The sequence below is a fragment of the Trichosurus vulpecula genome, chromosome 6 (assembly GCF_011100635.1).
Source record: "Trichosurus vulpecula isolate mTriVul1 chromosome 6, mTriVul1.pri, whole genome shotgun sequence".
In the NCBI taxonomy this organism is placed as follows: Eukaryota; Metazoa; Chordata; class Mammalia; order Diprotodontia; family Phalangeridae; genus Trichosurus; species Trichosurus vulpecula.
In genome coordinates this window covers 238,002,914-238,028,146 of record NC_050578.1, presented here as the reverse complement: position 1 = coordinate 238,028,146, position 25,233 = coordinate 238,002,914, and the positions used below count along the sequence as shown (strand labels likewise).

General features: G+C 39.7%; 1 protein-coding gene across 1 annotated transcript in view; it reads right to left on the bottom strand.

Moving 5' to 3' along the window:
- ANO3 (anoctamin 3) overlaps positions 1–25,233 on the bottom strand; it is a 270,486-nt gene that overhangs the window by 2,797 nt on the left and 242,456 nt on the right. Inside the window, exons 21-26 of the mRNA XM_036764751.1 lie at positions 17,532–17,629; positions 16,126–16,259; positions 13,439–13,591; positions 5,506–5,653; positions 3,610–3,690; positions 3,319–3,424 (exon numbers count right to left, since the gene is read on the bottom strand). Coding sequence (XP_036620646.1) covers positions 3,319–3,424; positions 3,610–3,690; positions 5,506–5,653; positions 13,439–13,591; positions 16,126–16,259; positions 17,532–17,629 — 720 coding nt within the window. The remainder of the gene's footprint in view (positions 1–3,318; positions 3,425–3,609; positions 3,691–5,505; positions 5,654–13,438; positions 13,592–16,125; positions 16,260–17,531; positions 17,630–25,233) is intronic.

Genomic DNA, 25,233 nt, shown 5'->3' with positions numbered 1-25,233 from the left:
TCTGATCTATGAAGGAGGCTTATTGGAGTTTAGGAGACCTCCCTGAGGGAAGCTTCTTGTTATAATGCATTTCTGAAAATCTCTTCTGAAAACAGATGGCATTGTCCAGGGATGGAGGGATAAAAACTTTACAAAAAAATGCACACATGACACACATTAAAGTTTAATTGGCATCATTAACATTTGCTCCATCACTTTCTTAAGTACAATCAATAAAACAATAAGTCAATTTCTGAGATGTAAAGGCTCCCACTGAAAATTTAACAATCAGCTCTCATAAGCTGGTAAGAACTAATTTTGGCACATCCTTGAATTTTCTTAAATTAACAAGGTCAGGATCGCTGACCAATGAATCAGTATCAAATAAATTATAGTTATTTTAATTTTTTTCTTCTGCTGTGTCTATAATTGTGTTCATATGGTGAGGTTGCAGAACAGGAAATCCTTTTACTAATGGAGTTTCCCAGGACATGACAGGCGAGGTGATTCACCTAGGATCACATAGCCATAAGTGTCAAAGGAGGGACTTGAGACTTGGAGTCTTTTGTTACTCCGAGATTGTCCATCTATCCATGTAGGGATCATGAGACTATAGAATGTCAGGATTCAACATCTAGTCAATTCTTCTCATTTTACAGGTGAGGAAACTGAGTTAACAGTAGCAAGCAAGAACAAATGATCTTCCCAATAAACCAATAAGATAAAAAGGGCAAACATTAGTCTCTCTGTTTTACAGAAACTAAAGGGGAAAAATCAGGGAGGAAAAGTAACCATTTCAAAGTCTCACACCTTGAGTTAGTGGTAAGACAGAGACCAAAACCCAGATCCTACCTAGGAATCCAGACTTATTTCCACTACACCCAAGCATGTGTCCTACAAGCAAAAGATACTCCATGATAGCTATAGAACATTTATCATTTAAAATCTTAACAATGTACTCCAATTACTCCAAAATGGGCAGAGATGTACTGTTCTCACTCAATATACAATGGGACCTGGTGTACTGTGCAACAATGTGGCTCAGTAGATCTCCCTGTTCTGAGAATAGGAAGGCCTGGCATCAAGTCGTACTTCTGACAGAGACTAAGCTACGTGGCCATGGGCATGGTTGTTGTGAGATTTCAAGGAGATACATTATGTAAATTACTTTATAAACTTCAAAGCACGATATAAATGCTGATTTTTATATCTCTTACTGCCCTGGAGGCTTGGAATGTTCCAGGGCTCTGATTGGTGAGTTTTTTTCTTTTCCCCAGATCCAGGCTTCTACCTTATTTGTTGTCCATGTCCATACCTCTAGCCCCAACCAGCTAATTTTATATATCACTGCCCATCATTAGATAGAAGCTCCTCCAGGCCAAAGAATGACTTGCTGGATTTCATTTGTATCTCCAATGCTCAGCCTGATGGTTGGCCCATAGTAAGTACTTACTAATCTTTGATTTTATTGGAATAGGGAACACCCAGGATGAGGAGGCTCCCTCTACCAAAGTGGGCGTCACTTTCTTTGTAATTTATAATCCTGAAGAGTTGCCTAGAATGCTTATCACACAGTCAATATATGTATGTCAAAGGTGGGACTTGAACCCAGGTCTCCCTGACCTGGGTTAGGCCAGGTCTTTAATAGCCAACTCTTTAAGCCCTCATATGTAGCGACTACATGACGCTGTCTCTCTGGAAGGGGAATGTAATCATGAAAGGGTTGTCTTCTGAAGATTAACAATATGCACAATGTATTGAAGTGGGCAAAGGTGGTGGGCAACTCTACCAACTTAGAGCCTATTGAAAGCAATGCAACCTTGGCTTAAGGTAGTGACCAAGGAAATGGGAAAAATACCAATGCTTCCTGGTCTGGACTGAAACAATGGCAATTCCACTTAGAAAAATTCAATAGCTGCAGAGAGGTGACTGTTTGTGGTGGTGGATGCAAATTTATTCTGGACATATTTGATACAGAGTCAACTTAATGAGAGTGTCCAGTAAGCAGCTGAAAAACAAGGGATATAGATGTGAGTAGAAAGGTTGTCTACTATAGACTCTGAATTTCCTGAGGGCTGAGGCTAAGCTCACATGAGCTCTTACCTGTAATCTCTGGGTAGTCAATAAAAGTTTGATGACTTGGGAGTCATTGGTATAAAGAAGATGGGACTCTCTGAGTTGCAAAAACTCTTTGAGAGTGAGATGTGACCAGAAAGCAAAGGACTGCTCCTTAGGGGAGAGCCACAGCTAGGTGGTAGGATAAAAAAAAAAGGAAGACTGAGAAGGTGTCTAAAGATGAATGAGAAGAAGTTGGAAACTGGAGCTCAACTAGGCAAGAGTTTCAAGGAAGGGATGGTGGAAGTACATCAAATGGTGAAGAAATGCCAAGGAAATGAGCTGACAAATAGTCACTGAATATATCATCTCTAATAAATATTAGGAAGGAAAGAAGGAAGCAAGCATTTATTAAGTGCCTGGCACTGTGCTAAGCCCTTTAAAAATATCATCTCATTTGATCTTCGCAACAACCCTGTGAGGTAGGTGCTATTATGATCCCCATCTTACAATTCAGGAAACTGAGGCAGATAGTGGTTAAGTGACTTGCCCATGTCACAAAGCTAGTAAATGCCTGAGGCTGGATTTGAATTGGAGTATTCCTGACTCTAAGTACAGCACCCTGTCCACTGGGCCACTTAGCTGCAACTGATATAGCTTTATATTCACTGCTAATGCAGATATACTTAGCCAGAACATACGGCTTCACTCTTAATCCCCCCACGCACCCCAATATCAATGGTTAAAAACTCTTCCTTTCCTTAAAAGCCCAATTTATGTATCTCTTTTAAGAAGTCTTGCCTGATACTACCAGCTGCAGAAGATCTCTGCATTCATCTCATTTTTCAAAGCATTTTGCCTGGACCTCTCCTTCAGCCTTTCTGTGATATCTCTTCTACTGCAGTCAGCTGTGTCCATGTGTTATTCTTCTTACTTTAAACTCCTTCAGGGAAGAGACTGTATTTTGCTCTCCCTGTACCCTCTGTGCCTTATGTGGCTATTCTACCATGGTAGGTGTTCATTAAATGTTGAGCTGAATTTGTTTATGTGAAATATAACGTGACAAAGAGGCCGTAGTGAAGAGGGGATTTGAGTTTGACTCCAAAGCCAGACACTTAGCAGTGTGATTCTGACATTTGCTTCTTGTGTGGCTATCATTTAAACTTGTTTCTGCATATATAAAATGAGCATAGTAAAATTTGTAGAAGAAAAGCACTGTCTATAAAGACAGGAGCTCTAATAATTGATGCAGGGATAGCCTTTTCTTTTTGATCTCTGCCTCACCTCAAACACGATGATGAAGGCCAAGCGAGCCGCGAGGACGTGCCAGAACTGTAAGGTTAACTCGTACGGGTTGGAACTCCATGGTGGGGCTCTGTAGTCTCGATACCTGAAATCCACAAAACCAAGGAGCATGAAGTACAGGGGAGAGAGTGGCCAGGCCTGAAGGGTTCCCAGTTTTCAAGAGAGTTCAAAGACAAGTCATTCACAAGGACCTCATTAGACTACACCAAGGGAGAAGAACGAGGGAGGCAAGACATAATGGAAAATGAAAAAGAAGCCCAAAATAGATACCTGCAGTAACCAGAGTGGCCCGGGCCAAGTTCACTCAGGTCGAACACTGATAAGCTGCTGTTGACATACCCTTTTAAACACCTGGAAGAAACAAAGTAAAATAAAATGATTCAGCTGTTTTACACATAGTAGGTCCTTCGTTGATGCTCATTGAGATGAATGTCTAGAACACTGAAATGATTAGAATAAGTGGGAATTGCTAGAGAAGGGGAAATAAACATCCAACTATAAGGGGTAGAGTAGAGAGTGAGGTAGGAACAGTAAGTGGTAACAATGTTTTCCTAGGAAAACTTATTGCAAATAGTAATAATAATAATAATATTTATATTTATATAGCTCTTTAAGATTTACAAAGCACTTTAAAAATCTTTCATCATATAAATAACTCCTTCTGTCTCTCTTTCTTTTCCTCCTCTTCCTTCTTTTCCTCTTCCTTTTTGAGTTGACCACTGTGATTATAATTACGTGATTTGTCCATAGTCATACAAAGGTAAGTACTAGGAGCAAGATCTGAACCCAGAGCTTCCTAACTCCAAGTCTAGTCCTGTTCCAGACTTAAGAAAAATTTAAACATGCAGACTAGACAGAATGGGAAAAGAAGGTCTGAATGTCAGGAGTAGTTGGCACTTCCCAAATGGGAAATAACACAATGTATATTAGGCACCACTTTTCAGCCACTAGATGGCAGAAAAGGTATCAGCAATTTAATAATTCTTCTAAGGGGAAAAATCAGAGCTGTATAATTTCAGTAGGAGTCCATGCTGGCTTTCAAATCATATTTTTTATATAAACCTTTATGGTTACCGAGTTTTATATCCATTAACTTCCATGATTTTAATTTTAAATTAATGATGTGTTTTGTTTTTACATTACAAACATTTATAGGTTACTATATGAGAGATCTCTTGTAACAAAGTTAAATGGTTAAGTAAAACTGACCATAATACATTGTGCCCTCATCTGAACATGCATGTAACATTCTATATCTGTAACACTCCTACCTTTCTCTTAAAAAAAATTACAGAAATCTATTTTCTCTCCTTTCTATAACCCAGTCCATTGGAAATAAAAAGAAAAGAAAAACAAATTTCTTGTTACAAATAGGCATAGTCAAGCCAAAAAAAAAAATCCCTTATGTGACATATACAAATGTATATGTATAAAATGAAAATATGTATATATGTGTGTATATATGTCTGTCTGTGTATGTATATGTGTATGTGTGTGTATACATATACATACATGTATATATACATACACACATATGTGTATGCTTCTGAAGCCACAGTCTATTGCTTCTCTGTCATAGGTAGTATGATTATTCATTGGTGCTCTGGAATCATAAGTGGTTATTGTATTGAAGGTTTTTTTTTTTTTTACCATTTTCCAAGGTATTAGTTTTTACAGTTTTCTTCTTGCATAAATCATTCTCTTGTTTCTGCTCATTTCATTCTTCATTAGTTTATAAAAGTTCTCATTTTTTATGATTTTAGTGATACGATATAAATTATTCTCCTAATTATGCTTATTTCTCCATAAATCAGTTCATATAAGCTGTTTTATGGCTTTCTGAAATCATCTATTTTCTCATTTCTTATCATATAAAAGTATTTCATCACTGTGATCCTGGCATTGTCATGATGCTCCCATCTTAGCTGACTGCAGCCCTTCCTTATGTCTGTTTCTATGAAACTACAGCTGCCCCAGTAACAATGTTTCACCTAACATCATGATTCCATAGAATGGGCAGTATGAGGTAGATGTGCCTAGGCTGCCCACGCATCTGTGTGGGCTTCATGATTACAAGTGCAGTATGCAGAACTGCAACCCCTAATATCCATCTGTGCCAACATGGTTCCATTTTATTGTTCCATTATATTGGGATTCCAAGCTTACCTTTCTTGACTGTACCCTTGACCTTTACACGGGCCATATCGGAATGCATAGACAAAGCGTGGGATGTAATCAGAAGTGATAGCAATGACAAATGCATTGGTGATCACAGCTAACACACCGATTCCTTCGAGAATTCCATACCAGATTCCTAGAAAAGGAAAGATTCTATATCAGAGGCAAGGATTAAATACAACAATCAAACAAATAATTATCAAGCACCTACTATACATAAGGCATAGTACAGGGCATTGGGGGGATACAAAGCAAAATTCAAACATTCATCTCCCTCAAGGAGTTTGCATTCTTTTGGGGGACACAACACATAGAGGGGCAATGTTATAAATTAGAGAAGTCAGAGAACCTGCCTCTGATATTTACCATCTGTCTGACCCTGGACAAGTCACAATTTCTCAGGGCTTCAGTTTCCTAATTGGTAAAATGATAAGGTTGGACTAAATGACTTCTGGAGTCCCCTCTTGATGTAATTCTAAGACCTAGCACCTACTCCCCAGGGTTATGGTGAGATTCAAAGGAAATAATAATTGTAAAGTTCTTACTATAATCCTTGGCACATCATGTAAATGTTAGTTATGGTTATTTTATTATTATTTATTTATTGCTATTTTATATATTTATATATAGTTATATATATTTTATAATTGTTGTTTATTATTATTGTTTTTATTTTATTATTATTGTTATTAACATCTAGCTTGCAAGGACTCCAAAGGAAAGATAGGAGGCAGCATGTGCCAGGAGGGTCAAACCATCATCACCACCTTGGCCACCATCTTCCGTTAGACTCTGTAGATAGTCTAAGGCCCTGAACCCAAGAGTCTTAGGCTTAGCACCATTTCCAGCATCATCTTGGGAAGCAAGCCCTGTGGAGATGCGGCCTGGTGACTGCTCCTTCAGGTGCTTCAGTTACAGCTACTGATGACCCACAAAAGAAAGTTCTGCCTACAGCAGACCTTGGCATTGAACGAATGGTTCAACATCAGGAAATGAACAGGATTTTATGAGTGAAAATGACACCCAAGAGGAAACAGTATCATCTTTGCTACTGCAACCTAAGGACGATGGAACTTTTCCAGCTGACACCTTCCAAATGCATTAACTCACTTGTTAGAAGGTGAGCACCCTGACAGCAGTGCCTGTCTTGCTTTTGTATTTTTGTACCCCAGTGCTTAGTGAATGATAAGTGATTAAGACATGCTTTTTCACTGATTTATTGATTCATTCCTCCAGGGAGAAATGTGTTACCCCATAAGCATTTAAGAGGCAACTGTGTGCCAGACTCTATACTAAGAGCTGGGGACATAAAGAAGGGCAAAAGACAGTCCCAGCTTTTAAGGAGCTTACAGTCTAAAGGGGGAGAAAACATGCAAACAAGTATGTATAAACAAATGTTCTTGTTGAGTTGTTTTAGTCATGTCTGACTCTGTGACCACATTTGGGGTTTTCTTGGCAGTGATTCTGGAGGGGTTTGCCATCTCTTTCTTCAGTATATTTTATAGATGAAGAAACTGAGGCAAACAGGGTTAAGTGAGTTACCCAAGGTCACACAGCTAGACTGAGGCAAACAGGATTAAGTGAGTTACCCAAGGTCACACAGCTAGTAAGGTCTGGGGCCAGATTTGAACTCATGAAGATCAGCCTTTCTGACTCCAGGGCCAGCACTCTATCCACTGCACCACTCAGCTGCCCCATAACAAACATATTTAGAATAAATTGGAGAGAATAGAGGGAAGGTCTTGTTTGTCCTTGGTTTCAGAAGAAGACCATGATATTAGGAAGGTGATGTCATGACTTGAAAGTGAATTGGATTTAAGTGAGGGAGGATGGTGCAAAGTCACCAGCCTCACTATCATCTCTGGGGCCATCTGGGTCCAGTGGTAAGATATAGATCAGGACGACTGGAGATGGCCCCAGAAGAAAGAAGGTACTATCATTGAGGAGAGGGTTGTACTTTAATTGGGAAGTGAGGGAAGCCAGGAGTAACAGTTGAGGAGGGAGAGAATCCCAGGCATGGGAGACAGGCAAAATTGCCCAGAGTTGGTATGTGGAGTGTCTTATTCAAGGAAGAAAGAGTAAGGAGGTTAGATAGAAGAGTACATTGGGTAAGGTGTACAAAGATTGGAATGGTAGGAAAAGAAAAGTTTGTCAAGGGCTTTACAGGCTGAAGAAAGGATTTTATATATGATCCTGGAGGTAACTGGAATTTGAGTAAAGGGGGTGTCATGGTCACATCTTTAAGAAGATCATTTGTATAATTGAGTGAAGGATAGAGTGGAGTGAGGAGAGTTGAGGCAGGGAGACTGATCAGCAGGCTACTGCAAAAGTCTGGGCTTGATCTATGCCCAATTTCTACCATATGTTTTCCAGTTTTCCCAATTTTTTTTTTTTTACCAAATAATGAATTCTTATCCTTCAAACTCAAGTCTTTACACTTGTGAAATATAAGGCTACTATACTTATTTGTCTAATGTTAGTCCTCTCTAGGGCAGAGGTGGGTAGAGGAAAAAAAGAGAAATTTACATAACTTCATTATATATTTAAAAGGAATAGCACATTGTACCTAATAGATTTGCAGTTTCCTATGCAATCATCTTTTTTATTCTACTATGTTATGGAAATGATCATTTTATTTCATAAATTAATAATGAAACAAATGAATTTTTTTCAAAGTCCAAGCTTGAGGTGTTGAGGGGAGGAATTATTGCCAGAAATGTTCCAGAAGTAAAATCAACAGACCTTGGCAACAGATTCAATTTTGGGGTTGGAAGGGAGAGAGTAGGGCTTTAGGCGACTCTGGTGCGAAAATCTGAGGGAATTATATTTTTCTTCTTCCCTGAAGGAAGGAGACTAAGCAGGAGATATGATGGGATGACATTTTTTCCCTTCCCCCAAAGGCAGAGAACTGATGGGATGGAAGGCATTTCTCCCCTTAGCCCCAAAGGCAGGAGAACAGGCAGGAGACTCAAGGTGCTGGAATGGTATTTCTCCCCTTCCCCCAGAAGGCAAGAGACTCGTGCATCATGGTTTAGCAAGTAATTGTAAGTATTTGTGTTTTGCTTTTTATCTTTTCTTTTTAGATCATCAATAAATATTTTCAAATACTGTCTTGAAAACTACAGGAGTACAGTGAAGACCAGGATAGATTTCTCCTTCTCCAAGATTAGCTAGCCCATGTTCTGACACTCTGCTAAATAGCTATGCTTCCCAGGGGAGTACTAGTAGTATAACCTGCCCATTCGTGGAACTTGGATGTTACTGTATCTGCACTGCATTTTTATTGCCTTTCTGGCTTTAGATCACACGGATTGCTTATAGGATTCACCTTTGCCTGCTTCTGCCAACCACCTGACTTACTCCTCATGTTAACAAAAATATCAGTCCTTCCTTCTCTCTCCCTGCATCTGAAAAGCCCTCCCCTACTTGCTTAGAATCCTTGGTTCAATCTATGGCTCATAAACAAATCATTCTTCAAGGCCTGTAATCTCCAGGATCCTCTACATGTTGCCCCACATACATACCCTGCCTTTTGCTAGGGCCAAGTGTCTGAATTGCAACTTGCAAGATTCCAAGCCTACTCTGCCTTGCCCTATTACACCCTGGTATGTCTCTTCCCTAATTTCTTTTTTTTTTTAATTAACATTTTTCCCAACACTTTCTTTTTTTTGTTTGTTTGTTTTTGTTTTCTCTTTTTTTTTTTTTTTTTGGAGAGGGGAAGGCAGGGCAGTTGGGGTTAAGTGACTTGCCCAAGGTCACACAGCTAGTAAGTGTGTCAAGTATCTGAGGACAGATTTGAACTCAGGTCCTCCTAACTCCACAGTCAGTGCTCTACTCACTATGCCACCTAGCTGCCCCCTCTTTCCTAATTTCTAACTGCATGAATGTGTAAGAGAACCAGGTAAGATCTCAGAGTTTGCCTTGTTCAAACCCCTTGTTTCACTGATAAGGGAACTGAAAGGCACAGCTACTTAGAATCAGTCTCAGAGCTGGAAGAGAACTTCGAGGCCAACCAGTCCATCCCCAAGCCTGTGTAAAAATTCCCTCTATAATATCCCAATAACTTCCAGCCTCTGTTTGAAGACCTATTTTCAGGGAAACTCCATGGCCTCCTAAGGCTAACCATTTCACTATTTCTCAGTTTCAATTGTTAGCAGGCTCTTTCTTTTATATCAAGTCTCCTTCTCTGTAATTCTCACCCATTGATTCTCTGTCCTCTTATCTAAAGAAATCAAATCTAACACCTCCTTGGTATCCAGCCATATTGGTGGGGGAAGCCTTAATTTGTTTAATAGACAGAATAAAATAAGATGTAGTGATATAAAGCCAGAAGAGTCTAAGACAGCAGCCTGCTATCTACCTTTCAGTGAACAAATTAAGTCTAGTGCCTTTCCTCTGTTGATTGTCCCCAATTTTTATTCTGCTTAGAGCTGGTTTGTACACGGCTGTTTCCATGTTGTCCCCTCGTTAGACTGGGAGCACCTTGAGAACAGAGATTGTTTTTTTTGCCTTTCTTTTTTCCCTAGAACTTAACATAGTACTTGGCATATAGTAGGTGTTTAGTACTCAGAGACTGACTGACAAGTAAGTGTTAGGGGAGGAATTTGAATATAAGGCTCTAAATTCTCAGGCCACTTTGCTTTCTGACAGACTACTCTTTGCCACAGGTGAATGATTATAAAAGGCAGGCCATATTTGCCAGAAGCACCCAAAGGGTTTCAGTTGTTTGAGCACCAAGAAGAGCTTGCCAGAGGGAATGTGCTTTCTAAATGGTCTCATGGCGCTACTCTCAATGTTGGTGAACCTGCAGAATGTTAGTCATACTGGTGAGTCTTCATTCCTAGTCTGTTCAAAATTACAGACATGACTAAAGAAGAAAAAAGAGATTTTCAAAATTCCATGTGGTCATAGGATTATAGGATGACAGAAACTGGGATTTAGAGCTGGAAAAGATCCCAGAGAGGGCTTCTTAACTTTGGTTGTCACTGAATCCCTTTAGCAGCCTAGTGAAGCCTATAGACTCCTCAGAATAATGTTGTTAAATGTATAAAATAAAATGCAGAAGATTGCAAAAGAAATGATTGTGTTGAAAGTTATATAAACACACACACATAAGTTAAAAGATCTCTGATTAATTTAAAGATGAGGAAATTGATGCTCAGAGAAGTTGGCGATTAACAGAGTTTCTTCCCACCATGTCATAGTGAGCCAGGAAGCTTTCTTCCCTCTTCCTTAGTTGCTCTCTCTCTCTCGAAAGAGAGACAGAGGCAGAGACAGACAGACAAAGAGACAAAGACAGAAACAGAGAGACATAAACAGAGACAAAGAAAAACACAGAGAGATACAGAGACAAACTTAGAGACCGACAAAGAGAGAGACAGAGTGACAGGAAAGTCAAGAGACCTGAATTTCCATTCCAGATCCAAAACTTACAAGCTATCTGACAAGCTAACTTTGAACAAATTCATTTCTCTTTCAAAGCTTCAGTTTCCTTATCTATGAGGCAGTAAACAAGCATTTATTAAGTGCTTACTCCATTGCCAAACACTGTGCTAAGTGTTGAGAATTCAAATAAAAGTAAAAAGAAAGATAGGTCCTGCCCTCAAGAAGCGTATAATCTAATGGAGGAAGACAACACATAAAAGGAAGCTGAAAGGAGTGGAGAGTACTGAGGATAGGGGACAAAGGTACCCTGCATCCCTGTAAGGTGCATCTCCTGATTCTACTTCCACCCTTTAGAGCTACACAGAATATATCTAATATACAATATAATGTCTTTTGTACTTAATTTGGTGTTGTTTAGTCATTTCTATTGTGCTTGACTCTTTATGACCCCACTTGGGGTTTTCTTGGTACTGGATATGACTTGCTATTTCCTTCTCCAGCTTATGATACAGATGAGGAAACTGAAGCAGACAGGATTAAGTGACTTGCCAAGGGTCACACAGAGAGTAAGTATCTGTGGCTCAATTTGAACCCAGGTCTTTCTGCCTCCAGGCTGGGTGCTCTCGCCACTGAGCCGCCTAGCTACCATTTCTAGTTAATATTCTTCAGATATTTGAAGATAGCTATTAAGCTCTTTCTTGAAGTCTTAATTCATGGGGTCCTACTCTCCCTACGTACCAGGCTATCCTTGCCTGAAGAAAATAGATCATCCAATCCACTCATGTTATATTTGATGTAAATGAAGCCTAGGGATGATAAGTGATTTGTCACTTATGTTAATACAGCTAGGACATGATCCCTAGTTCATGGGATAAGCAAGGATAAGAATGCTTTCAATACCAGTCTTATTATAAGGAAAGACATTTCTAAACTTTTAAAAGTCCTTTAGAAATGTGAGATGCTACTGCTACTATTATTTTATTTTTTCATCTTTTTTATATAATTCAGACATAAATGATCCCTGAACAAGTCATTATGTTGTGATTATTCTTGTATGTTTGATACTCTATGGACTACTACACAGGCATATAAAGGAACTCCCTCCATTGGGAAGCAAGCTCATCTTCTGCAGTCTCATTAAAACCATATCTGAGACTACTTCTGTAGGAGACTAGATGCCTAGGGTGACATCATTCTGTCCCCACCTGGTTTCAACTTTTTCATCTAGGCTTCAACATTTTGAAAGTTTTGCATTTCATATGGTTTGGAGATTGTGAATATTTTTTTTGCTTTTTTTAAAATTTAATTTAATTTAAATTTATTTATTTAACATATTTAGTTTTCAGCATTGATTTTCACAAGAGTTTGAATTACCAATTTTCTTCCCATTTCTACCCTCCCCCCCACTCCAAGATGGCCTATATTCTGGTTGCCCTGTTCCCCAGTCAGTCCTCCCTTCTATTATCCCACTCCCCTCCCATCCCCTTTTCCCTTCCTTTCCTGTAGGGCAAGATAAATTTCTACGCCCCATTGCCTGTGGCATACCAAAGTAACTTGCCCAGTCTACTTAAAAGAAGTTGTTAATTTTTAATGGATTAGTGTCCAATCTGGACAATTGTGGGTAACTATTTTCTTTGTGATAATATTGTAATTCCAGTATATTCTATTTGTTGAATTCTTAAGGAGAGTTTTGGGTTTATATATGTTGTATAAAATATTTTCATCTGTTAATTTGTGGAAGCAACCAAGCCTGTGATTCTAGTCACCAGTTTAAGTCTTGTTAGGTATTTAGTAGGTGCTCTATCTTTCCAGCCTACAATGACGCAGGGCAGTTTCTAACTTTTCCTTGCATTAACTGCATTAATCAATAAATTTTGATTCCTTAAACATAACCCTTTTAAAGTTTCTGGTGATGACCAAGGTCTGAATTCCTGTAAAAAAATCCTTTCCTTTCTATAAAAAACTACTCTTCCATTTGTTCCATTCTCAATATATTGTTGGTTGAGTTGACAAGGCTGTTGCCTATGGAGGGCTTTCTAATTCCACTCTTGGATCTTAGTTGTTGAAACAGGCTCCAGGTAGAGGTAAAATATTTTCCAGTAACACTCGACACATCCAATGATATGTAAATGCCGTTCAGCCTTTACTATTACTCTTTTGAGGAATGTCTACTTCTTCCTAAAGTATTTATATGTCTTTTACACATCATTATTAGAACTCGATACCATTAGTTATTTACAGGTTTAACTCTTTGGAATATGCCCATGGGCAGCAATTTAACTGGACAGTAGATAGAATTTTTTAACTTTTTGACACATCAGAGTCAAAGGCTGGGAGAGATAAGAGCTACACAGCAGATTCTGCAAAAGGACAGTTTCAATTCAGTAGCCATTCAGTTGGGAGAATCCATTAGCTGTTTACCAATAATTTTGACCTTCTTTGTTTCCATGCTTGGGGGCACAAGCCAACAAAGCATACCAGATGTGGCTGAAGATTTTGTTCATCAACAGAGCTGTTTCTAATTGCACACACTCACCTATATTGGTTGCCCTTGCAGGCAAAGGTCTTCTCCACTGAGTGACAAATTTGTAGGCATCTAGTCGGATTTCAATGATGTTGTTCATCAGGGCCAGCAGTGGGGCCAGAGGGAAAGCTGCCACGAAGATGGTGACAAACCCAAACTGTAAAACTATACAAAAAAGGTACCAGATCAGGGATGGCTGAGAAAATAGATGGAGTAAGTCCAACAAAATCCTATAGCTGGAAGAGATCTTAGAAACTGTCTCACAGCGTACTTCCCAATCCATGGGCTAAGAGTCTCTCAGAGGCTGTTCACTTATTATAAGGGGTCCATGAATTCTCAAATGCATGCGGTTTTGTCATTTTGATGGTTATCTCCAACAAAAAGGGCAGCATGGCTCAGCACAATTTTTAAACTATCCAAATGTGGGTATGCACATGAGTACATATGTATATGTATACACAAAGCAATCCAAGAGAATATGTGTCTATTCATGTATGTCTGTGTGTATATACACATATTTACATACAAGGCACATACATTCACACATAAGCATATATACATATATAAACCTATGTATACTCATGTGTATATATATACACACACACATATTTATGCACACCTCCACCCATACCCCCACACACTCACCCCCCATATATATGTGTTTGTGTGTGTGTGTGCGTTCGTGTGTGTGTGTGATGTATACACTTACACATATATGTGTTATGCCTGTATTGAAGACACCTTTGTACTTGGTATAAAGAGTTGCACATGCATGTTCATTTCTCTTGTAATAAATCCATTTTCTACTCATGTCTTATGGAATCATGACTTTTGGTTAACATATATGTATATGTGTGTATATGAATATATATTATGAATATGTCTGTGTATATCTATCTACCTATTTATCTATCATTTCATTAATGGAAAGAATTCCAAATGTGAAAATTCTCTCTATCTTCGCAGATCATTGGGGTTCTTCTCCCATCACAGTGGCAGCTCCCTGAGTGTAGAGAATCCTCCTTTTCTATTTGAATCCTCAGGGCTTAGCAGAGGGCTTTGTACATAGTAAGCACTTAATAAATGCTTTTCATTCATTCATTCATTTCTCTGACATTCATCTGTAATGTAGGTTCACAGTTTAGGAGGTTAAATGGGCTAAGAAGGGAACATGGTCACAAACAGAGTATATGACACAGGATGGATTTAAAACCAAGCCTTCCTGACTCCTCCATCTACTCCACCAGTTTGCTTCTTGCATAATCATATCTATTTCTTTATGTAGGCACATGTATGTATGTATATAATATTATTTTTCAAGTGTTCATAGATGTGATTAATAAATGGAATAGGTGTAATATACTATATGCCATGCCATGATTAACATATAACAATTAACATAGATGTGATTAATAAATACAAATTAATTTATGTTACTAAATTTTCAATAGTTTTAAAAATAATTATTATATTTATATTAATCAACACATGCTAATAATACTATCTTATAGAGGGTTTGCTTTAAACATTTTTTTAAAGGAATTCTTTTACTAAAAATGATTAGGAATTGCTAGCCTGGTTCTGGAGGCAGCTAAGTGTTGCAGTGGCTAGAACATAGGCCTGGAGGCAGGGCATGTCAGTTAATCCTGTTTGCCTCAGTTTCCTTATCTGGAAAATGAGCTGGAGAAGGAAATAGAAAACCACTCCAGTATCTCTGCCAAGAAAACCCCAAATGGGGTCACGAACAGTGAGACAGAACTGAAAAATGACTGAACGCTGACAGTCTGGTTCAACTCTTTGAATTTACCAATGAGCAAATGGAATTAAAGGAAAAGAACTGATTTGCATATAACTATAGCATTACATTGATTAAAAGACTGAGACAAGATTATCACCCCAAGATTAAAAAAAAAACCAATAAACAGTTGAATGAGTAGGGACTGGGGACAGATGTGACTACACAAAAGATGTGGAGTTTTAGTGGATGATGAGATCTCTAAGGAGGCTGTCCTTAGAGATCATAAAATCATAGATTTAGAGCTGGAAACCATAGATGTTATTTAGTCCAATCCCCTCATTTTATGGACAGAAAACTAAGATTCAAAGGCTTGAAATGGCTTGCCCAAGCCCACTCAACCAGCACATGGCAGGTTTGGAATTTGGGCCCAAGCCCTCCAGTATTCTCTCCAGTATTCTCCACATGAAATAACAGCAGCATGCAGCAGCCAAAACAAAACCAGATTCAATCCTAAGGATAGACTAGGAGGTGGAGGCAGGGCTCAATATTTCAGCAGTAGGGGAGACTCCTTCTACCAGTCCATGCTGGCATCTTCTCTCAGTCTCTGACCAAGCCGTACAGAGCACAACAGAGACGTTCGGTTATGGTCAAATGTACCAAGAGGGGGCCTTGAACCAAGATCTTCCTGGTTTCAAGTTCAGCTCACTGCCCACTGTGCCAAGATGTCTCTCAATGTAATCTCAGGCTGCAAAAACTAGAAGGACCAGAACCTCAACAAATCTCAAACGAACAAGCAAATGTTTGACACGCCTGATCCTTTTGTGGACTAACAGACCTAGAGTTTAGAAAAAGTAACGGCTCCGCTATCAGTAGATAACATACTTCCCAGACAGTCCCATGGTCTCCTTCTAATCTAATGTATTATGTCTCACATCTCGATAGCCTATACATGCAGCCTTACCCATTTCCAAGTATTCATCTATCAATCCATGGAGATTCATGGGCTGTAGATTCCAATCTTTTTCCCACTGTGGCAACTTCATCACTTGCTCATTCCGTTTAATCTTATGTTGGGTCCACCAGTTGTGGAACAACCTAGAAGTGAAGACCACTGGATCTGAGAAATCACACTTAAGTGACAGTTCAGCAATGGGACCGTGTCCTAGGCAGATGTGATTCCGGGTCTGTTGGTACTCCTGATGGAAGCCAGGCCCAGTGTTCTAGATCCCAGCCCTGGTGGTTACCTCGGAGGTCACCATCCCACTGGATTCTGATTCTGCTCCTCTGGTTTCTCCTGGGCCCCTGCCTTCTTCATTTGAATTGAGTCCCCCATGCACCCTCTGAGTCCTCCCATTGAATTTCATGCCATTTAGATAAAATATTTTATGATGTACTGAATATGTGGTACCCTGTGGCCTATTTCAGAGTGAATTTCCAATAAGGAGGGCCTGTAATACCTTTTCCAGAGAGTTTGATGCATAATGTAGTTAAATGTACACATGTTGTATTTCAGTCCTACCCCCCACCCCTGCCCCCCAAAGAAGCTCTTTGAGAATAGGGACTCTTTCATTCTATGAATTTGAATTCCCCCTTGCCTAGGACACTTAATAAATGGTTATTGAATGGGACTGGATTCATAGAGTCTCTGAGGTAGAGCTGGGAGAAACCTCAGAGGTCAGTCCAACATTCTCGTTTTACCAACATGGAAATTGAGGCACAAGAATGTTAGGTGACTTGCCCAAGGTCAAACTAAGTATCAGGGGTCCTCTGATTCCAGAGAATGTGCTATTTCTTTACTGTATTACACTAGCAACAAAGCAGCTTGGAAACAAGAGAAAGAAATCCAAATATTGTTTGATGGGCCTGCCTGAGCTTCTCATATCAAGAACCAACAGGACATTGTGCTCCTCAGTTCAACTACCCCCCAAAACCTGTTCTACATGTAACTTTGCTCAATTGCTCCCTAAAGCTCCTATAACACATTGTATTAAATATATTATACATAGAAAGAGAATTTATTTTAATGGATGGTACATGATTTGGTTCATTAAAACATCCCCAAATGCAGAAGCAGTTAAAATTTAAGGGAATGGATAGAAACAGAATTCCATGGAAAACCACATTTCTCCATTGATCTTGTTGTGCAAACAAGTGGTACCCCAGTACATCTCCAGGTCTGATTCTCATTGTTGAGATGACATAGGTGTTCATCTTTTTTTTTTTTTATCCTGTGAAGCCCCTGTAAGCTCAGATCCATTGGATTCATTGAAGGCTAGGAGGCCCTCTTTCCTAAAAGCGATTGACTTCCGTGAGAGTTGCCACCAGAACACAAGGCAATCCTTCAAGTAGAGCAGCAAATGTGCTTACGGGTATCCCAGTTCCATGAAGTTGTTCCATGTCTGCTTTAAAACCATAATGACACTCATCTGCAGGCAAAGGTCAATGAGACAGCCGCTGGGGTGACACTGAAAAAGAAGAGGAAAAGTACCTGAGTGGGAAAGCTGCTCTTTGGATCTGGGGGCAACATTCCTTCTGGGGAAATGGGATCGAGATTTGGGAACTTCTGGGCAACGTTCCCTGAAGGCCTAAAGGAGATTAAATCAAGGAGCCACACAACTGAAGAACCAAATGGGACTGATCTAGGAAAGCTTACATTACAAGAAGGATCCCAACTATAGAAAACTTGACTGATGGTTAACTTGACTGATTGGATGGCTACTGGAACTCTGGAGGAAGACATAAGAGGGAATATGATGGCTGCCTTCAAATAACGGAAGGGCCATACTACAGAAGAAGACCCTACTTTGTCATGGAGATGAATACAGAGAAGCTGACTTTGGTCGCATGGGGCAGCTAGATGACATAGTGGATACTGTAAGACCTCAGACACTTATTAGCTATGTGACCCTAGACAAGTCACTTCACCCTGTTTGCCTCAGTTTCCTCATCTGTAAAATGAACTGGGGAAGGAAATGGCAAACCACTCCAGTATCTTTGCCAAGAAAACCTCAAATGGGGTCATGGAGAGTCAGATATGACTAAAATGACTTAACATAAACAGGAAAAGTTTCCTAGAAATTAGAGCTGTCTAAATAACGAAAGGATTGACTCAAATAGGAGTAGGTTCCCTTTGCTGGAGACCTTTAAACAGAGGATGACTGATCCCTTTTCAGGGATGTTATAGACTAGTCAATCCCTGTTTAGGTCTGAGTAGAACTAGATATTCCATTGCTGAGGACTTTCAGTGATGGAGAACTTACTATACTTCACAATAATAATGATACCTCCAATTTCTATAACACTTCACTGCTTCTGAGAACACTTTGCAGACATTACCTTATTTGAGCCTCACGATGACTACATGAGGTAATTTAACAATGTATTACAAATTACCTTTAGCCCCTCTTTTAACATAGGAGGAATCTGAGGAATTCTGTAAAGTGACCCTCCCAGGACTAAATCAATGATTTTATGATTTATCTCAGAACTCAAACCTGGGCTTTCTACTTGCAAGTTTAAGACTCTCTCAACTATTCTGTAGCTATATATGAAGACTTTTCTTTTTTGGGTATTACAACTACTAAAGAGCACCTCTTCGTGTTGAAATGAGTAGGGCTCTCCGCAGCTTCTCTAATTTTGTCCTATAGAACCATTTAAAATCAGCCTGATCTCCCCACAATATACTTCATAGGTTTTAGATGTATTTTATGCCATGACATCAGGCCAAACTTATGACCATGGATGAAAACCTCTGCCCTCTGGGTACCTTGGTATACTGATACACAAAAAGAAGCAATGACCCTAATATGATTATAGATTGAAAGGTGGAGGGGGCCTTGGAGGCTGTCAAGTCCAACCCTTTAATTTTACAGATGAGGAAACTGAATCAGATTCAAGTAGACATTATTAAGCACCTTCTATGTACTGGTACTGCGCTAAATACTAGGAATACGAATAAAAGCAGAAAGACAGTTCTTGCCCTCAAGTAGCTTACATTCAAATGGGGGAAAGACAACATCAAAAAAAGTGCTGAAAGGGGAGAGTGGGTAGAGATGAAGATACCCTCCCAGTCTGGACAGAAATGTGTGTGCTTTTCGTACCCACTTATTCAGCTGTATCTGACTCTTCATGACCCCATTTGGGGTTTTCTTGGCAAGAATACTATAGCGGCTTGCCATTTCCTTCTCCACCTCATTTTTACAGATGAGGGAACTGAGGCAAACAGGGTTAAATGATTTCCCCAGGGTGACACAGCTAGGAAGTATCTGAGGCTGGATTTGAACTCATGAAGATGAGTTTTCCTGATTTTAAGCCCAGTGCCCTGTCCTTTGTGTCCTTTGGGCTACCTAGCTGCCCCCAAATAAGTGTTTAAGATTGAATTTGAAAGCAGTCTTCCTGATTCCCAGTTGAACACCCTATCCTCTAAACCACACTCTCCTTCTACTTGTAAAGTCTTTGTAAGGTGGGGGCTTTGGAAACAAATACATCCTCAAAATATGAATTATAATTAACAGTGTGCTTGGATTTTAGCTTGGGGGCATTATGATAATGTAGTGAATCTGGACTGAGATTCACGTGTTTTTCCCTTTCTCCAGGTCCAGAAATAGTCCTGAGGACTCTTCTAAGAAATGATGACGGTCTTTTTGTTCTTCTCTTCAGCTTTGATCTACTCCCTCATCTTCTTTGCCAAGTCTTAGGAATCTAAAGGGAGGGAATAATTAGGACACAAAGAACCTGACTCTCTGGTCCTGGTGTCACGTGGCTGGATCCTCAAAGCCACACAGGGGAAGAAGACCTCCCTCCACTGTCACTCCTGTTGTACAACTGTTGGAGCTAGTTGCAAATGAGGCCACTGGGTGGTAGAATGCCTGATCTACCAAGCTGGTAAGTGGCAGGGCCCAGATCTGAACCTTCTTGTTCTAACTTCAAATCAGGTCATTTTCCTTCTATGCTGCCTTTCTCAGAGCTAGCGGCCCAAGTTTTCTGACCGTCAGTTGGATCTTCTTTCTACCACGAAGTGGCAAACATGGTTTGATTTATGAGCTTGAGGACAATCTTAAGAGAATCGGACTCAAGATGGATACATTTTTTGGAGGTGGGGAGGGAGGTAGATCAGGAGATACCTGTACCATGGACTGTTGTCCAGAAATGGCAGACTTGCAGAGGCTTTGCCTGGAAACTTTACGATGAAGGGCTCTGGAATGTGGGGGCAGTAAGAGGATGGTGAAGAATTCAAAGCAAGCAAGGAGAGGAAAAGGGAAAGGAGAAGTCTGTGCCACAGTTTTGTCTAAAATGGGCCTAGTCACTCACTTTGTGACACAATGAATAGGAAGCTGGATCTGGAGTCAGGAAGGTCTAAGTTCGAATCTAGCCTCAGAGATTTACTGACTGTGAGATTCTGGGCAAGTCAACCTCTCTCTGTCTCAGTTTCCTCATGTTTAAAATGGGGATAATAACAGTTCCTACCTCCCAGGATTGCTATGGGGATAAAGTAACATAATATTTATTGAGCATTTTGCCAGCCTAAAAGTGTTACAGAAATGCTATCATTATTATTAATGATAATGATGGCAAAAATTTATGACTGTATAACCATTATGACTAGCAAACAGGCTGATTGAAGGATAGCTACATGGCAGTAATGTTTGCAGAACTTCTAATGGCATCATGAGAGAAATAGTCTCCTTTTTCATCATCAATTGCCACCATTAAGGCAAAGTAAAGTGATGGGTTTGGAATCAGAGAGAAAGAGGTTTAAATCTCACTTTAGACTCCATCTGTGTGATCCTGGGAAAGTTCCTTAGCTTCTCTCAACCTCAATTCCCTTCTTGTCTGTAAAATGGGGACAGTAATGATGCCTGTACAATGGTCTCAAAAGCAGGGGTCACAGCCTCCTGTGATAGTCACTCATGGCCTTGTTTCCAGTACAAGTGCGCCTGCCTTTCATTCGTTATTACCCAGTTGGGCCAGGATCCAATCTACTCACATCTTCATGACAGTAGCCCTTCAAGGCATTTACCACCTGGATACCCATAAAGCAGCTGGGTAGGAAATCCACCCACTCTCCCAAGATAACCATCCTTCTGAACACCAGATTATCCAATGGCAGTGGCAGCGTCCTCTCAGAGGATGCACTCTGAGCTCTGATGCAGTGGCCAATGAATAAGAGTCCTCCCTGCTCCCTTTTACAGTTTTGGTGGGCAGAGGTAATCACTCAGGATGAACAGCTATGGATGGCTTATGATCTGCATCACCTGATGCATAACATCATCTTTCCCTGGAAGCTCATGCCTCTTCCAAATTCAGCTAAAGCCACCATCATCCTTTTAGGCAACCAGGTTTACAACCTGCCATCCTAGACTCCCTGCTTTCACTCACATCACCCACCCAAGCAGTTACCAACTTTTATTGTATTAAAAAAATCTGAAACTCTACACCATATTTCATATGCACCCCCTTCCTCTCCAGTCACTTCTTGCCTGGTTTTCCTGCCTCAAATTTCTCCATCATTCACAACCTGCTAAAGTAATTTTCCTAAAGAACGTGTCTGACCTGCTACCCTCTACTAAATAAATAAATCCCGTGACTCCCTATTACCTTTAGTATCTAAGATAAACACCCCTGTCACTGGAAGGCCTTCACAATCTGGCCTCAACCTACCTTTCCAAATTTATTTTACATGATCTCCCTTCCTGCACTCTCTGGTCTAGCCAAATTAGCTTTCTTGCTATTACTCACACTTGTACATAATCATAAGTAAAAAAATCCAAACATAAATAAAAAACTAAGATATTTTGCCATCCATTAAGCAGAAGCACATGAAGAAGAAAGGATACAGATACACACACACACACACACACACACACACATATATATTTAAAAATGCTTTCTGCTGCATTGCCATCAGAGAGAATTCGCTGTTACTATTTTAATTCTGTAGGATGAGTATCTTCCCAAACAGAAAGATGACTCCTACTAAAACGAGCTATTATAATCACCAAATGTTATGACCTATTATTTTTCATACTGTGTTCTTCCAATTTAAAAAACCTAAGAAAAATTCAGCTTGGCTAGCCATATTGATAAAAATAATTGAATGATTAATTACTAACTAATAATTATTATTTTATAAATCTGCCCTAGATCCCAGGACAGGCAGGTGGGTGATGCAGTGGATAAAGTGCCAGGCACGGAGTCAAGGAGCCATGAGTTCAAATCTGGACTCAGATACTTACTACCTGTGTAACCCTGGGCAAGTCACTTAATTCGCGTTTGCCTCAGTTTCTTCATTTGTAAAATAAGCTGGAGAAGGAAATGGCAAACTCCTCCAGCATCTTTGCCAAGAAGACCCCAAATGGGGTCATGAATAGCTGGATATGACTGAAAACAACTAAACAACAAAAAGAGCCCAGGATATTCATGAAGCTTTTCCAAAAATAATGAAGCACATTTAATCACACTGCTCATTGGAACAAAGAAGATTATGTGTATCTTCATACACATGTGCACACACATATACATTACCTTAACTAATGAAGCGCATGATCAAAAAAGTTTGCAGACCACTGGCACTTACTTGACTAGGGTGTTGTTAGAATCAAATGAGACAGTGTATGGAGAGCTTTAAAACACTATCTAAATCAGGGCTGTCGCGAATATGGCCCATGGGCCGCATGCGGCCCGCCTGTGGGTTTTAATTTTCTAAGAGTGAAAAAATTAAATAATAATTTGCATGGAATGCGTATTAGATTTTTTTAATTCCATCACTAATAAATAATCTCGTTGATGTTAATTTTCTTTGGTGTTTTTAAGCACTATTAAGGATGGAACATTTCGCATGGAATTTTCAATCATCTGTCTGTACAATGCAGACTACTCAGTGCGCACCTACCTTTACATTGTTGTGTTGTGTCTTCGTTGTTTTGTGTTTGCTTTCATGCTTCATGCCGTCTTATTCTGACTGTGGCTCTTGGATAATTATTTTATTTTAATGCAGCCCTAAGATAATTTAAGGTTGGACAGCCCTGATCTAAATGTTAATTACCATCAGCATTATCATTGTTATCATGCCTTAGTCTGGGTCTACAGGACATTCAAATAACTGGATAAAAACTTGAATAGTCAGTTAATTCAAAAGATATTAAAAAACAAACAAAAAACCTGAATTATCCAAGATAACTAGCATTTAGGGGCATAAAATAATTAAAACCCAACTCTTACTGCCAGTGCAAAAAACTGTCTTTTGGAGCATTTCTCTTAGAGTTGTTTTTTTTTTTTTTTAACACTTTTAACTTCATTGATGTGTTCTGGTTTTACATTATAAACATTTGCAGCATACTTCAGCACACATAGTTCTTCTGTAACAAAGTAAAACCGATGAGGAAAATTAACAACGGGGCTGCTAGGTGGCACCATAGTGCACAGGGCAGCAGGTGTGGAGTCAGGAAGACTCAACTTCCTGAATTCAAATCTGGGCTCAGACACTTACTAGCTGTGTGACCCTGGACAAGTCACTTAATCCTGTTTGCCTCAATTTCTTGATCTATAAAATGGGCTGGAGAAGGAAATGGCAAACCATTCTAGTATCTTTGTCAAGAAAACTCCAAATGGAGTCACGAAGGATTGGACATGACTGTAAATAAGTGAACAACAACTAACAATAATACAGTGACCTTGTCTCCTAGAATATTATGCTCAGAGCTTAATTCTATCCCCTTGATACCCGATAATCTAACATACATTTGTCTCATTAGATTGAGCCGGCACTATGATTTCATTTCCCTTTTGAGGGAGAACCTTCTATCAATGCAGATCAGTAACTGTTTTGCAACTTAGATTCTTAGACAGCTTCCCATGACTAGGGCTCACCCAGGCAGTACATGTCAGAGGACTCGAAGGTTTCCATAGGGTTTCCTAATCCTGAGCCTGGCCCTCTGTCCAACAACATGCCATATTCCCCCATCATATTTTTTTTCTTTTACTATTAAAAAACCTTTAAAAATCTCTAATGTGCTTTTCTGTGGGTACCCATAACTTTGTGTGATTTTATAATAATTTTAAGAAGGCCTTTATACATGCGTCTAGTATACAGGTACATATGTTGCTGTAATTTTCAAGGTGTTAGCAGAATGGACCCCTAAGCCAGATGCAGTTCATAGGTAGGCATCTATCTGTGCTGGATGGACTCAGTTTCCAACCTGGCCCCTACTAGCTCCTGGTGAAATCATGGGCTAGGAAAGTCCTTTCAACCATAACCTGGGTGGATGTTAGAGGGCTAATCTTTCAGGAGTCATGGAAAGGGATTTTCTTGCTATATCCACAGCACCAACTATAAAACATCTGTAGTCAGAAGGTCTAGGTTCTAATTCCAGGTGAGCCACTTTTTAGCTGTGTGTTTTGGGACAAGTCATTTCAGTAATCTGGATCTTAGTTTTCTTGTCCATAGAATGAAGGGGTTAGACTAAATGACCTCTTAGGTCCCCTCCCTCAATTCTGAAACTATGACGTTGTTTGGGGGGTCTTTCAGCAAAACCACAATGAATTGTGCTTGGAGCCGGTTCTTGATATTGGGATCATCGCTGTAGATCTGGGGAGATTGGTTGTGGCAGGCTCTCCCTGAGCATTCTGGTCACTTTCTGGAGGACTCTGGAACACCTGCATAAAAGCAGGCCTCACCTAAGTGGCTTCAGGTAACTGTTTTTATCTTTAGTTCTGGAGGTATGCAATAGGGCATTTACATTAGGGAGAGGTTAATTGTATCAGTTTACAAGATCTAGAAAAACCTGTTGTACCATATTAGTACCTACCAGTAAAAATAGCTTTTTTATTTTTAGTAGGTTCCTGGAATGGCATTAGAAATGCACCTCTCCCTCAGGGGCTCCATGGTATGGAAACTGTTCCAAGAATGACAAGGACCTTTCTCAAGGTCACCTTATCTTTATATTTGCCAATTCCTGGGAAGAGTACCTGAAGTTTCTGAACTGTTCTTGATTCTAACATTAGAGAGAGTGTGGTATAGTCATGGACCTTATATTAGCACAACATTGCTATCAGTTTTATCGTTGAGGAA